Source organism: Curcuma longa, unplaced genomic scaffold, assembly GCF_044706935.1.
Source record: "Curcuma longa cultivar G26 ecotype Majalengka, Jawa Barat unplaced genomic scaffold, ITB_CL_G26_1.1 utg31682_np1212_342060_RagTag, whole genome shotgun sequence".
Taxonomy (NCBI): Eukaryota; Viridiplantae; Streptophyta; class Magnoliopsida; order Zingiberales; family Zingiberaceae; genus Curcuma; species Curcuma longa.
Window position 1 is genome coordinate 187,561 of NW_027435601.1, and position 15,851 is coordinate 203,411.

A 15,851-nucleotide genomic window follows, 5' to 3' on the forward strand; every position below is an offset into this window, starting at 1 on the left:
GAGCAGAATTACTAAAGTGGACAAGGATCGAATCTCGACAAAGTCGAGATAATACCCTCCTTCGTCGTGATCAACTGCAGCTTCTCGATTTACCTCATCACAGATAATTGTAGAGCCGATAATCTGAGACCGTTGGAGTAATAAATTTCACTTTTTAAAGTAGTAGCATTGTGTTGAGATGAGGAAGCAATTTCATGATTTAATGGCTTCCTGTTGGATATCCAGTTTCATTAAGTATCTTCTTTCCTCGAATTGCCAATTGATCGCGAACAAGTTCGCTAGCGGAGCTTGGAAGAACTTATAGGTGTATGATGGGAATGATCAATCATCAAGTTTCTCCCAAACAGAATATAGTACAACTTGGTCAATCATGTGCTTCTTCACTCATTCTAAAGGGCCTTGAAGAATGAGAAATTGTATCTTTCGTGTAAGAAGCCTTGGAAGGTAAAGAAGGATTTCCATGAATTGAACCACAATTAGTTCCAACCAGCCACTTTGTAGCATAAAATAGTACTAAAATGTTCCTATCAATTTCTCTCGTTTATATCTACAGACTTCATAGAGCTATACCACCGCCGCAACTTGCGCTGCTACTGCACAAGGATCTCTAAAACAAGCACATGCGGCATGGCTCGCTTAAACTATAGACACACAGCATGACCCCCACACTTTGCAAGAACATGACGTCTAATTAATCACTAAGCAATCTAACTCCCTGGTACATCGCACCTGGATGAAGTTCATTGAGGGAATCCACATTTTTAAAGCTGCTCAACTCTCTGAGGCCAGTCCAACCACGGTGAGAAAGGAAATCATGGAAATCATCCTCAGTGTACAGTGTTTTTTCTTCAGTACGAACTGGACCAGTGTCATCGTAAATACACACTTTTATAGTTACACCTGACAAAATAAGTAAACTTTTATTAGTGATTAAAGAGCAACGCTATGAGAAAATTAGTACGAGAAATTTTTTTTTTCACTACATGAAAACTTTAGTATCATTGCATTCATTGGTAACAAGAGTGTCCAATAATAGTTACAAGTCAAACTCACGAAGTACCGGATCTAAGACATGATCCAAGTGCAACTGTTCAGTGCAATTCACTCTTTCCAAGAAACCTTATAAAAACATGACTAGCTACCTGCTAAATTTAGATGATTTTAACAAGCAACACAAAATTGTCACCGGTGTTGATCAACAGGGCAACAAATAGGCTAGACTATTTCAAATGAAGATATTAGGATTCAATTACAGAAACACACGGTCCTCATGAAACTATAAAGATAACAACACATCTGATAGCAGCGGGAAGAGTGCTGTGGTGCTACACTAATTATAGAACAATGGATTCAGTAATATAGAAACATCTACAATTTGTCTACCCACCAAAGGAAAACACCTAAACATTGAAGGACACAGAACATGTTTATCATACCTGAGAGCAGTGATATTCCAGTCAACTTACACCTACAGTCAGTTTACTTGGATGGAAGATACAATGGGAGGAGGTAAAGTGACATGAAAGATATATATTATTGATGGAGCTCCATGTGTAATTTTGTGATCTTTTCTCTCCACTATCTGACTTTCCATTGAATTAAACACAGACATAAAGATCCAGAAAAAAAAAATCAGATTGAAACAGTAGATCCAAATTGTTTTTTTTTTTTCAAAAACTTGCCAGGTCAACTGTTTTTTTTTCCAAAACCTACTAACTGTAATCTTAATATTTAGTTATTTACAGTTGTGTAAAATATAAATAGTCACATATGTATGTTATTTTCACATTTTTCACTTTTCAGATTTAGTTTCCTTAGTAAATGGATTATGAAAATCTGTAAATGTTATTTCAATATTATTTATTATTAAGATGAATAATTATTTTTTTCCATAAATATATGGTCTGTTCAGTTGATCCAAGTCTATCAAATTAGATGCTCAATCAAGTTGATGTCTCAATTGGCACGTGTAGAATGAACTACTCTAACTAGTGATTTCCATTCTGATAAATGTGGCACGAACAAGTAATTTACACATTCTCATTGGGTACTGCTGCACAATTGCCAACCAATGGACAGACATTATGCAGGCATATTTAGATGTCCAGCCCTTCTGGTTTAACTTCCAATTGCCTGCCTAGACAAAAGGCAGAGATAGAAAGAAAATTGGCAGATCTACTTCTCCAGGAAGTGTTAAGTGTGAGACAGATTTCTCTGTGTTCCATGGTTCCATAACCTAGAATCTTGGGTAGGCATCACAGGACAAATGAAATCATTCATGTGGTGCATGAGTTTGTATCAAACTATCAAATCCAGAATAGTGTAGACAGATAATAACAGTTATTTCACGAAAATTGCCTATTAATCCTTAGATTAATTTGACAGATAAAACCAAAGCTGCAATATCAATCTAATGCATCTAAATCATGACAAACAGTTGCAACCTCAGTATCGAAGTCACTTGTTCATTACTGAATTAAAAACCATCTATTGATTTCTTGCTCTCATATCATTGTCACAATCGTACTGTAGTTGTATTCCAGATGAATGGTCAAAGAAACACTCTTAGATTTGTATTCTATTTGTTATTGCATATACTTCAAGTCAAAAAACACCAAGCATGTCCACTTCAACTCGCAATAAGGTTTTATAAAGTACTGAGACAAAAAAATCATTTAATCAAACACAAATTCTTATAGAAAGTAAAAGGCAAATAAGTGTTAAAATTAGCACTCCAGATTTTAAGAACAAATGACAGGAGAAAGATTAGGTCACAGATATCTTGAATTTTTGACATAAAGAGTCCAGTAGTTGATATAGATGTAAAAGCATTATCATTACCCTCGTCCAGATGCAGAGTATAGGAACCAAGAGGCATTTCTCTGTCAAAGCTGCGAACCACATTGTCTTCATCCTCTAACCAAAAAGCCCTTTTTGTTCTTAAACCAAATGCAGACTTGATGGCTTCCTTGATCGCATCTGCAGTGCCATCAACACCAATTTTTCTCGAGAAATCACCCCATTTGACTAAAATGACTCTTCCAACATAAGAGGCACTATTATCTACATATTAAAAAAAACAACAACTAAGCATATTGTGAGAAAGGAGACACTTGCCCTTTATAAGATAATAATAATATGTTTAGGTTAGCGACACAAATAAAATGTTTGAAGCGGGCAATAGATGCAATATTTCCATTTTCCAGATGGGCATCCAAGATGGAATCAATGAATATCCAAGAAAATATTTCTAATATGGTTAAAAAGTTCATTACCATTCACAGAAGCATCTCTCCAGTTCCATGGGGGAACACTATTAGCAGCAACAGCATCAGCTGCCGTTATAGCAAGTGGATGTCTGTCATGCTCTAGTGTTCTGTCAAGGTTGAGCGGTGACCTACCACCTGTTAGAAGATTACTTAGAATCTTACACTTTATTGCAACAAGCTTGGATGAGAAAATTTACTCAGGCACAAGTAGGTAAACATTCAATTTCCATCAATAGGATGACAAGGAAGCTTATCACTATTAAATATTAAGAAAATTTTAAAGGGTGATTCTATACGAAAGTATTCTAACAAGAAATTTAAACAGAATATATTTTCTCTTTACATGAATCTTAATAGCAATTGGAAAATATCTAGTTTGAGTGCAAAATTCAGTAGATAAAGAACCAGAATCATTAAAGATAAAAAATGGACAATCCAATCAATGCCACCAGTTCACAGAATACACCCCTTCACTTGCAAGGAAAAGATTGGTGGATTTGAGAGATCCTAAATCTGCCATTGAAAAAAGCCTTGTACACAAAACTAAAGTTTATTATTTCTGATAAAAGCAAGATTCACAACTCCAGTTTATCAACTGGAAAGGCTAATGCTAGTTACAGAAAACTTAACACTATTCGCCTTTTGGAAAAGAGTTGTAATACAACACCAAATACTTCTTTCAGCCAAATTTTCTGTCATCCATGTTCAGCTTTGGCATTTTACATGCTACTGGAAGAATAAATGTTGACATTCACATAAGCTGTGTGTTTCCTATGAGGGAAGAAAACTGACAAACTTTCGCAGATGACACTCTCCCTGCGTTTCTTAAGCAGAAAAGGCTGGAGAGAAGGAAAAAAGGGAGGGAATTTTTCTCCAGTATTCCTCTGCCTCTATATTGTTGCTCAATTTGGACTGACAACAAATTTCGTGCGTACGAGCTACTCTAGTCATGTTATTTGATAAAAAAAGATGGTGCTATGCCATCTACAAGTAATTGTGAGTGGATGTTACTGTATGAGTTATCTAGGCTGGCCATAAATTTCCTTTGGACTAAATCACTCTTTCTTCTTCTATGCATAGATGTATGGCAAATAAAGAATAATGTAGTATCAGCTAGTAATTTGCTAACTTGTGCTTTCCTTCTTTTAACATTTTTTTTTTCATTTTATGAATGGATGATCATGAATAAATAAATAGTGGTATCAGCTATAGGATTGCATGTTGTTCACAATTTTCTATGGAGATGATCCATAAATTAAAAAAAATACTATTAACGTTCTTTGAAACATTGATACAATATATTTTGATCTCATTAATGAGATTATAATCTTTTTAAGCATATTGAATTGTTTTTGCAGATGCTTTAATATTGTTTCTCAAAGAAGATAAATGCTTCAATATTGTGCTTAATAGTTAAATTAAGTGTCTTGTGTTTTTTATGTAAACTATGTGACATGCTCATATATTTATGATCTTGTATCGAAAACAATATTATATTCATAAATTTCAACATTACATTTAATGTACATAGTGGAGCCCAAATAATTATGAGCTTGCTTTTTCTCTATTTGGCCTAACTCTGAATGATGCAGAGCCCTAGCGCTAAATTTAGTAATTAGATTTCATTATTTTGAAGCCTTATAACTATTTCTATACAAATTTTCACTTGTATAAATTTTATACACTGATTACATGCTTGAATACATTCAAACACTCGTCAATTGGTTTTATGCTTCATAAAGCATCATTCACCAAACCATGTATTCATATCCCTTTCAAAAGATTGGTGTTGTTGAATGCAGAAATCATCTGGCTGATATTGCATGTATTATGATGTTTCATGTCCCTAGACTAAAATAATATTGGGAAGGGAGATCTTACCTCATTCCATCTCATTAATCATGTCTCTTCTTGAATACCTAATAGTAAAACTATGTTTGCATGTTTTTATCCCAAATAAATTAACTTCTCTTTACCACCAGTCTTGGGTAATCTATACTTTGTTCATGATGTTAGACTTGAACACAACAAATAGAGCGCTAATCCACCCATTTCGTCTTCTTCAAGTGCTCTCTCACCCAAAGGGTTACAAATGTCATGATCCAGTGTAGTACCACCAAAACCATCAACCACTCCACCATTATATTGTTGACCAAGGAAAATACCTCCACTAGATTCTAAGCCTCCAACAACCATGCCTAGTGATCCTTCAATATCAAAGCCCCTATCTAATATTGACTTACCTAGTGCTCTCTAAAAAGATTAACGCACTTCCACTATACACACTATTACCAACTTTATTGCCTTTAGAACTTTAAGTTCATCATTCTGTAAGTTTCCCAGGCCCTTATCTTCTGTGAACATTTTTGAGTCACACCACAAAGCTCTAGTAGACATTTCTGTCGTTTGAATTGAAATGAGCAACTTTAAAAATGGATACAATTGCATATAGATGATTATTACTTTGCTATTTATACTTTATAGAAACCAAAAGTTGTTAAAAATAAAAAATTAAGTTCATCTTGATGGGTACGATCATAGTAGACATGTTCTCTACAATAGTTTTTGTTTCCAAAAATATTAAAAGTGAAAATTGGAAGATTTTCAATTTCCAAACGGTCCCTTAGATTCTTGAATATGTCGAACAAACATGAGAATATTATGATCACACCCTAACCTACATGGGATATTTAAGATTTCACAAAGCAATCCCCTTTTGGTTTTGCTAATCCAAGAATCAAATTATTCAAAAATCTACATAAATACAAGTGTTTGATCAAATGAAAATACAAACTAGAGCTTGATGCTAGTTAAAGTAGACAATAAAAGAATAGTCTTTGCATATATAATTAAAAGTCCACCCATGCAAAGATGACACGAGGAGATAAAACTATTTCATGACATAGCAACCATATAAAGGAAAAAAGTATAAGAGGATAGTTTAGAATAACATACTAATACCTTCGACAGATCCAAAAGGAGTGTTTGCATCTTCAAGACCTACAAGGAAATGTATGAATTAATGACTAGTAATGAGGGGCAAGAAGATAACTTTCATAGATTATTAATTTGTTAACAACTTAATCAGAAGATAACTAGAATTTCAGATTGTAAAAACCAGGGGGGGGGGGGGGGGGGGGGGGGGGGGGGGGGGGGGGGGGGGGGGGGGGGGGGGGGGGGGGGGGGGGGGGGGGGGGGGGGGGGGGGGGGGGGGGGGGGGGGGGGGGGGGGGGGGGGGGGGGGGGGGGGGGGGGGATGCACCTTTATCAGGAAACTGAAGGTATGTGTCAACCTTTGACACCGAAGAGCTCTTGAAGCTGGCTTTCTTGCTCCTCTCTTTGAGCAATTCATCCAACTCCTTGTAGTATGACATCTTGGCCGAACCGCTTCCTTTGGACTGGTGCTTTGCCTTCTTGAACTCCTTCAGTAAGTTTCTCCACTTATCCGTGCACATAGTCGGCGACCTGTCAAAGCCTTTCTCCCGCATCTTGGCGGAGATCTGCTCCCACAGGTGTTTGTTCGACTTGGAGGTATTGAAGAACCCATCGATCTCCCGACGGAAGGCGATGAGGCTCCTCGTCTCCTCCTGGATCCACGTCTCGGCGCGCTTCTTTGGCGCTTTGACCTCATGATCGTCGCCGCTGCTGTCGCCCAAAATCATCTGCTGCTGCGGCTGCGGAGGCGAGGGCAAGCCGCTGTTGTTGTAGAAATCGACGCCGCGGGGCTTCTCGGCCAAGTACATGGTGTTGGTGGGCTTCGCCGCGGCCACGCTTGCGACAATGGTGGGATGAGCTCTCCCGCGGAAGCAAGGAAGAGGGAATTCGGAGAGGGATCGGTCTAGGGTAAGGAGATACATCTGCGAGGCGGTTCCAACCCCATGCCGGAGAAAGAGAAGAGGGGGAGAAGGTACAGGTTTGGGAAGCAGGTTGGGGGTCTTCGATCTCAATATAAAAACTCGTACTGAAATTGAAAAAAAAAAAAAGAAAAAAAGAAAAAACGGCAGGGAAATAGTGAATTTATTGGTGTTGGGCCGATGGGTTCGGATGCGGCCCAGTACGGTAGATGTTGGGCCGGCTCTAACACGGCCTGTTACGTGACCGAACGGCCACGTGGTGGACTTATATAGCAGTCCTTCGCGACCAACACTCCACCTTATGGGTTTTTTCGTCCGCTACCTCCACCATTTCTAGGCGGAGAGGAGAGGAGAGGAGAGGAGAGAAAAGGAAGAGGGGGAAGCGAGCATGGGATGAGTACGGTCGTCCCTTCATCATAATCAAGGAGCGGGAGCAGAATGCACGACTGCGGGGCCTCGATGCGCAGAAGGCCAACATCTCCGCCGGACAGGCGCTCGCGCGGATCCTCCGCACCTCGCTTGGCCCCAAGGGTATGGACAAAATGCTGCAGAGCGGGGATGGCGACGTCATCGTGAGTCAGTATTCTGTTCCTCGGCTTTGGATTCCTCTTCTCTCTCCTTAGATCTTTCTTATTTTTATTGCTGTTCCTGGGAATCACCAGGTAAAAACTTCATAACCTTTTTTATTTTTTGTTTTGTTTTCCCATGGAAGTGGAGTTCCAGACTTTCTTCATAGGGTTTTACATCAAATTAAGGTTTTTGGAGTTTGCATGTGGGAATGGTATAATACAGGCCAAGGAATATAGTTTTCTTTTCCTTTTTCTTAGGGCTGAGAGAGATGATTTTGATTACTATGTTCAAGAAAGTGTAGGATATTTGGTTTTTACATCGAAATACAGTTTAATTATGTCCCTCGGTTTTTGTGATATGATTTTGATTTTATAATGCTAGGTTGAGGAATATAGTATTTTTGATTAAGCCTTATAGATGTTGATTTTGATTACTATCTCTGAGGAAATGTAGGCAGATATGATTTTTATTGGACGATGAAATTGGAAATACAGAATAGCTTGATGTGGCTCTCTAAATGTGAACCTTTGATATGTATGAAGTAACATCTGAATTCTGAAGTTGAATGGGAATTGGCATTCTTTATCATGTTTGAAAATTTCTTATGTATTCATTTTTGTTAGTTAAGAATTTTTATGATTGTAATTTGTAACATATAAGGAAGGCCATTGGGCATATTATTTGTTGTTGTTGTAACCTCTAGGGATAACATGATGTTGAATGCAAAATGTTGCTATATTTATGTCTTTCGGTCTAGTTCTTTTACTTTGATACTGTCCTTACCAAGCATTGGTACATTGCATTTTAACATGCTTGTTCAGTAACCCTTACAGGCGCTAGCAAAATTCTAGGAATTTGTCTCATATTATGTGGGAAAACAAAATCAATATATTTGCTTGGCAGGTCACTTGACAGGAAAGTGCAGTTTCTATTATCTTTAATGGTCAACATGTCAATTATATTGACAAAAATACCTTGTTGCACTAGTTCCCTTGAATTATGTTTCATATTTCCTCGTCGGAAGGTTAAGATTTTATGGATCTAGATAGATGACTGATATAACTCCATAAATAAGATAGATAAGTTGAATTGGTTAGCATTAAAGGAGTGAAAGAATGGGAGATGGAGAACTCTACTTAATATAATTAGAAGTGATTTTTATGCCTCAGGCATTATTTGCAATATAATCTTATATTTAACTCTATGTTATGACAAGATGCATGTAGCCAACCTCAAGTAGTTGGGATACATGACATTGTTTCTTCATACTTGTTGGCAGCTCAATATGGTTACTTGACATTTGACAAAATTGGGATTGATACAATCTGCTTCATGTATGTGTAGGACAACTTGTGTAATAATTATGCTGCAAAAGGTTGGAATCCGCCAACCTAGAACTTGTGTAATAATTATTTAGATAGTAAAGATAACTAAGCTTATGATATTTAAATAATTATGAAAATTATATTATAATAACTCGCATTGATAAAAAAGATGTTACTTGGATATAGCTATTTTTTCTTTATGAAGAAGTGCTTTTTTTGCTTGCTTTGTTTTCCATTTATTTGGATATGTATATACTTTGCACCTCATGATTGTTTCTCTCTAACTATTGCAGCAAATGATGGGGCAACAATCTTGGAGCAGATGGATGTAGATAATCAGATTGCAAAGCTGATGGTGGAATTATCACGCAGTCAAGACTATGAAATTGGTGATGGTACCACTGGAGTTGTTGTTTTGGCAGGCTCACTACTTGAGCAGGCAGAGAAACTATTGGAACGTGGTATTCATCCAATTAGAGTTGCCGAGGGTTATGAAATGGCCTCTAGGATAGCTGTGGAGCAGCTTGAGCACATATCACAGAAATTTGAATTTAGTGCCACTATTATTGAGCCGTTGGTGCAGACTTGCATGACAACTTTGTCTTCAAAAATGTAGGTTTATTTTATCTGGTCCATGTAGATGATGACAGTTATCTTTTCTACTCTCCACCCTTGTGGGAAGGGTCTTTCCCTCTGGGGGTAGGAAAATCATGATCGGGAAAGCGACTCTAAATCTATTGTACTTATGTGTCTAATCTTGTTCAGCGACATTCTGTTTATATGCTTCTCCTTTTTCCTTTTTTTGGCAATGCTATTCTGTTGATTACTTCAACTTGTTTTTTAATGTTTTTTTTTGCATCTTTTACACTTTAAAGAATGAACATAATCTGATGAAATATTTCACTTATTCATGTCCGTGAATGGTTCAAATTACTCTAATGAAATTTTGTTATTACCTTGCACATTTTGCTTTCTGATGCTGTGTATCTTAGTGCATCAAAGTTTGTGGTCAAGTTTTTTAACTGGCCCCAGCAATTTAACCTTTCTATTCAGTTCCAACTTTGCAGTTTTCAGTTAACTAGTGGGCAGGATCTAAGAGGTTGGAAGGGAGGTACAAGCTTGTTACTTCTCTCTTCTTTCTCTTTAACTTGGTCATTGCCTGCATAAATATGGGTATAAGCTAGTATCACACCATGTCCATGCAAGATCATGGACTGCTTAAACTCATTCTGCATGAGTCATTCCTTTGTTATTTGAATTTTTTGAGTATGGGACTAATATTATTGCTAATAATTGTTATCAAGTTGCAAGAAAAAAATTTCATTGATGAGTGGATGATCATTGTGCATCACTGTAGATGGTATATCATTAAGAGTAGGTTTATCAAAGAGAACCAATGTTGTTTAAAATTAAGTGACCTAAAATACTTGAGCGTACAATGAAGGACAAGGTTGTATAGTATAACAGGATGTGTATTTTTTTATATTTTATTTTCTATAGGGCGCGTAGGATCCTAAATACTTGACACTGAATTACCTTTTTCTCTGGAAGACCTTGTTTGTTGTTCTGTTGATTTAATTATGTATGACTGATATCCTATCTCAAATCAGATCTCTATTAGTGGATTTTGGAATATAGTATCAGCATCCTACCTGCTGCTAGTTTTAGATTCCTAAGCATGGAACTCTAACTCTTGTCTTTGTGTCTTTTTTTAACCTACTTCATTGTTCTATCATATGCTTATCTAATGCCTAACCTTACATGTTCATGATACAGTGTTAACCGTTGCAAGCGTGCATTAGCTGAGATTGCTGTTAAGGCAGATCTTGCTGTTGCAGATCTAGAGAGGAAAGATGTTGATTTGGAATTGATCAAGGTTGAAGGGAAAGTTGGTGGAAAATTGGAAGACACAGAACTTATTTATGGTACTGTGGTTGATAAAGATATGAGCCATCCTCAAATGCCAAAAAGAATTAAGGATGCTAAAATATATAAATATATAAATATTAATTGCAACTTAATTTTATTGTAGAAAATGAATCAAACAAAATTTTGACCACATGTAAATTTACCAAGTTTTTTCTTGGAGCAACTAGTCTGACTTGTGCATGAGCATCACCATGACCATGAACTTAAAACTTCAGGCCTTACATTAAAAAAAGACAGACCTTCAATTCAAACGGAGCTGCATCGAGCATACATGTATGGATCTTGATATGAAAAAGAATCAGCAGCCGCTAAATTAAGAAATCAACAAATGAGTGCAAACAAACAAGAATTAATTTCCTATCTTCTTCCTCTATATCTCACCCATGATTTCTGCACCAGCTGAGGCACCTTCCGGTTGGCCAAGGAAGCCATGACTCTAGCCGTGGCCACCTTCTTCACCAGCCGCTTCCATGTCTTGTCCTCTTTCTCCTCCTCCATTTTCTTCTTGAATTGCCTACCCAAAAATTAGTCAGTTAGTTAATTCATTAATTCAGACTCCGATCAGAACGACGACTGTTTTCAGATTGCACAGTACCTGCAGAGAGGGACTCTGCAAGAGACAGAGTCTTCGCAGAGAGAGGAGTGGAGGCGAAAGAGCTGCCACAGTCTCTTGCAGTGGTTGCAGCCCTTGGGAGTCACCTTCCGATCGCCGCAGGCGGCAGCGTGCCGGAGGAGTTGCTGCAGTCCCTCGCACGTACTAAAACTCGTGCAGGGGTTGTTCGCCGGCTGGCTGCAGCGCGGCCCGACGTCGGTGCACCCCTCCGTGCAGATGTGCTGTAGGCTGTCCATGGCTTCCGCCAGCTGCATGTACATCCCTTGGTGCGTCCGCTCTCTCCTCCATCGCTTCCTTCTCTGCCGATCCAGAGCCATCAGATCCCAAATTAATCAGTCCGGCAAATCGAAGTGATTGATTGATTGACTGTTCCGAAAACGAACCTGCGCCGATTCATGGAAGAACTGGAGAATCTCGAGCTCCATGGCGGGGTCGTGCTTCTGGAGGAAGCGCCAGCCTTCGGTCTGCTGCAGGGTGGCGAAGTCCTTGGTGGCCACTGCCAAGCAACGCTGGAAGAGGCGCGGCGCGTCGCAGAGCCTGGCCAGCTTCAGCCCGTCCACGGCCGTCGCCGCGCTCACCCACCGCGCCGCAACCGCCGCCTCGATCTGCTGCTTCAGCCACCGGACCCTGTACGCGTGCGCCAGCGCCAGCAGCGCCACCCCATGCCGCTCCACCTCCTCCGCCGCCTCCCTCCGCCAACTCTCCCCGCTCCTTCTAAATCGACACAGGCACATCCAATGAATTTAACAAAAAAGGACCGCAAATTATATCTATTCACTGTTCGAGAACAGATCGAGATGTCGTCGCACCTGGAAGAGTAAAGGCATTGAACAAAGACGAGGACGGCGTCGTGAGGGGCACCGAGGATGCGGATGACCCGCCCGAGGCCGTCGCCGCCCTTACGCGACCGATCCAGCATCCGCTCCAACACCGGCGACGCCGAAGCCTGATCAATAATCAATCAATCAATCAATATCTGCATGATCTTCACAATCAACTAGGAATTTATTTGAAGAAATCGATCGAGAGATATAAACAGATAGTTACCAATACGCTGGAATGAGCAGGGATGCTCCGGCCGTCGGAGGTCACGATCTTGACGTCGGCCGGCGGCAAGCGACAACTGCTCCAATTCCGTACTGGTCAGCCGATGAGGCTCCCATTTTGATCTCCCCCGACCTATTTTAACCTGTAGATTCTTATCAAACAATTTGGATCCGAGATTATTGAGAAAGAAGGTGGGACGAAGGAGGGAGAGAGGAAGAAAGGAGCTTGCATTTGCTATTTATAGACGAGAAGGAAATGGGAATAAGTGGATAACCACAAATTAAATACCCCTTTATTTAATTAATAAAATAAGTGCAAATATTTTATACTAAAATTAGGAGGATGATAAGGGGATTGACGTGGTGCCTCGTCAGCGACAACAAATTTGATTTGGTTTTTTCTGTTTTTTTAACGCGTTTAAGGAAGCGTTCAAAAAACGAGGTGAATAAAATAAAAAAAAACATGTTTTTAAAATATAACTTTGTGCTTTTGAAATATATATTTTTTTAAGATTTAAACTTTGATGGGTACATAATATTATTGTTGAATTATTTGTTCATTTAATATTGCATTGCGATTGAAAATTGAAATATATATATATATATATATATTTATTTATTTAATTTCGTCGGTGGGTGGCAGAACGTGTCTCACGTGTTGACTCTGGTGTTTTTTAAAATTTTGGTAGAAGGTACAGGTCATATATGATAATTAATGCTCTTTTAAATTTGGACCTTTTTTTCTTGGAGGAGCACATTTTCAAATGGCTGATGTCACATCGTGTCAAGTTGCCTCGGCTATTAGAGCGATCAAACATATCAATCAAAAAAGAGATCAATTTATTAAAAATTTATTATATAAAATAGCTAAGACGAGATGGAATGGGATGGAGACGGATTGATCTATATTTTGATGGATTAAAAAATCTTCAGCTCAACCTAATTTGGATTGTGAATTAGATGGATTAAATCTATGAGTCATATAAAAAATAAAAAATATTAAAAATTTTAAATTTAATTGTAGATTATGCGGATTAAGCCTATATATGAGTCCATTAAAATTTTCACTTTTATTTTAAATTTTAAAATAAATAAATAAATTTCTCAATTCGCGAATCAATCCAAACCTACCGTGAGCCAACCCACCTAGGCCTAAATCATTCTAAAGGGAGAATCATTCGAGGGATTTTTTTGGAATGACTCTCATAATGAGTTGATATATAGTTGTGGAGTATTTAAAACTTAGATGCCTAAATCATATTAAATTACTTCATTTTCATTGCTCTTATTTTATTTCTACTATGCTAACTTTGATTGAATCATTTTTTTCTCAAATTCATTTTGATTTTAGGTTTCGATTATTCACCTCCCAATCTAATTGTGCCAATGATCCTAGCAACCTAAGGATTATTCCATGTTAGTGACACTTAATATTGCCTTGTGTCAAATTTAATTAAATACCAAGTATCAAGTAGCTAGTAAGGGATTTCCAATGTTAGAGTTAGAAAATCCTTGAATGATGTATAGGTTTGAGATTTATCTAGTTTGGGTAGACCAAATTGGTAATTAATTTTCATATATATCAATCAAATTTATTTGATGATATGTGGTTATCCATTAATTATCAAACTATGATTTAAATTTTGGTCGACTTATTATCCATTTGGTTAATCAAAGGTTAGATAGATCTTAATTTGCCATCTTGTAAGGTTCTTTTAAAACAAAAATATTTAAAAATTTAGATCTAGCTAGCTACTCATCTTGTAAAGACATTGTTGCTGTTTTTTCTTCATAATTATGGTGCCCCACTAATTTATCATTTATTAGAAAATAAAATAAAACAATTAAATTAAGTAATTAATGAGTGATATGAAATAATTAATGTTGTGGTGCACCATGAATAAAGTTGCACGTCGACATCAAATAATGTTGTTGCCTTGTCTTGTTGTGAAGAAGGAAGGAAGGAAGGAGGCAAGAAGGTGCAAAAGAATCAAAACAAAAATAAATAATGAGTAAATAATGTAATTAATAATGGAGGACATTAAATATTATATGCCAACTCTCTTTGGTTTTGGCACGTTTAAAAAACATCAGATCTGATAAGGAAGAGTACATTTAATTTCTAAGTTACAACTCAAATGAGTTAATTATATAATTCATACTCCTTTTTTTTTCCTTTCCTTTGGTTCATTTACTTTAACATGTACGATTTGTCTAGACCATCTAGCTAGCCTATTTGATTTCTTAACTCAAATTGATTCATTAGGTTCATTCAACTAATTTAACATTTTGATTGACCTAATTTATTTAATTTGCATGCATTATTGACTTATGATACTCATTCAATTGTCTTTATTTGTCCTTCCAATGATATTTTATTAGTGCAATCATGCCTTAACACGTGTGCATGTGGTTTTAATGCTTAGACGATGTTTAAGTTAGGAATTGTTATGTATTATCTCACATGTATGTTAAAGTGTGTAAGCGCAGAAGAACTTGATATGAGTTGTAGGAGCATCAAAGAAAGTCTAAGAAGACTCTTGGAAAGGATATTTGGGAAAAAAACAAAGTCCTAACGGGTTGAAGATCAAAAGTTATGCAAAAGAAATTCTAATGGGTCGATGATCAAACATTAGTTAAAGGAAGCTCAAGTGGATCGATAAAAGGACTTCGCATTGTGAATTAAGTGGAGTTTGTTGGATCTTTTAAGGAAACTAATATGGAATCGATTGAGATCCATACTCATGTATCTAAGAGGACGTGAGAGTGAGAGAACGTAAGCCGTTTGGATGATGGATGCATGAGAAGTGAGATTGAGATTTGAGAGTATTTATAGAAAACTTTAGAAAAAAATTCAGAATTATTTAGGGTATAATTTTAAGTTAAAGTTGACTGAAATACTTCCAAACTAATCGTTTTTAGTCAAACACAAAGGGTGAAGGGGTATGTATTTTGTCTTTCCCTCAGTTTATTGCTGCTAGAATTGAGTCATCCTAGCTCTTTTACCTATCATAAGCACGACCATATATAGGGAAGGCAATTTCTTCCGGATTATTGATGATTAAGTATCCCGACTCGAAGGAAGAGGGCATATATAGGAAAATTTTTTTAGACCCAATTAAATAATTAGATAATTAGGTAATGAAGATTTTTTAATATAGGTATGGAGGTAGATCTAGTAAAATTACTTATATATGACGTCGAATACTCAATTAAATAGTATATATATAAGGATTTCATGTGCAT

The 15,851-nt window shown here is 37.3% G+C and overlaps 3 protein-coding genes across 3 annotated transcripts; 1 reads left to right on the forward strand and 2 right to left on the reverse strand.

Moving 5' to 3' along the window:
• Window positions 1-436: 436 nt before the first annotated feature.
• LOC141820269 (trihelix transcription factor GT-1-like) lies at window positions 437-7,180 on the reverse strand. The gene is made up of 5 exons (XM_074707558.1): window positions 6,531-7,180; window positions 6,231-6,269; window positions 3,276-3,404; window positions 2,842-3,063; window positions 437-900 (listed from the first exon to the last, which is right to left on the reverse strand). The coding sequence occupies exons 1-5, from the start codon at window positions 7,123-7,125 to the stop codon at window positions 692-694; spliced, it is 1,194 nt and encodes a 397-aa protein (XP_074563659.1). The 5' UTR covers window positions 7,126-7,180; the 3' UTR covers window positions 437-691.
• LOC141820259 (T-complex protein 1 subunit epsilon-like) lies at window positions 7,147-9,902 on the forward strand. The gene is made up of 3 exons (XM_074707548.1): window positions 7,147-7,175; window positions 7,460-7,698; window positions 9,311-9,902. Exons 1-3 carry the CDS (start codon window positions 7,147-7,149, stop codon window positions 9,631-9,633), a joined length of 591 nt encoding a protein of 196 aa, XP_074563649.1. The 3' UTR covers window positions 9,634-9,902.
• A 1,157-nt stretch (window positions 9,903-11,059) lies between these two features.
• On the reverse strand, window positions 11,060-12,802 carry LOC141820279 (BTB/POZ and TAZ domain-containing protein 1-like). Its single transcript, XM_074707570.1, is given in 6 exon segments — window positions 11,060-11,460; window positions 11,542-11,858; window positions 11,943-12,273; window positions 12,369-12,505; window positions 12,607-12,686; window positions 12,689-12,802. Coding segments are annotated over 6 exon segments (1,056 nt in total). The 5' UTR covers window positions 12,723-12,802; the 3' UTR covers window positions 11,060-11,303.
• Between the last annotated feature and the right edge of the window lie 3,049 nt (window positions 12,803-15,851).

Excerpts from the sequence above, each read along its gene's own strand:
- LOC141820269 (XM_074707558.1), bottom strand. The coding sequence starts at position 7,125 with ATGTATCTCCTTACCCTAGACCGATCCCTCTCCGAATTCCCTCTTCCT. Across the intron at positions 3,064-3,275 it reads GAGAGATGCTTCTGTGAATG|ATAATAGTGCCTCTTATGTT; the intron begins GTAATGAACTTT and ends TTTAATATGTAG. Across the intron at positions 901-2,841 it reads TACTCTGCATCTGGACGAGG|GTGTAACTATAAAAGTGTGT; the intron begins GTAATGATAATG and ends TTATTTTGTCAG.
- LOC141820259 (XM_074707548.1), top strand. The coding sequence starts at position 7,147 with ATGCCGGAGAAAGAGAAGAGGGGGAGAAG. Across the intron at positions 7,176-7,459 it reads AAAGAGAAGAGGGGGAGAAG|GCGGAGAGGAGAGGAGAGGA; the intron begins GTACAGGTTTGG and ends CACCATTTCTAG. Across the intron at positions 7,699-9,310 it reads GGATGGCGACGTCATCGTGA|CAAATGATGGGGCAACAATC; the intron begins GTCAGTATTCTG and ends TAACTATTGCAG.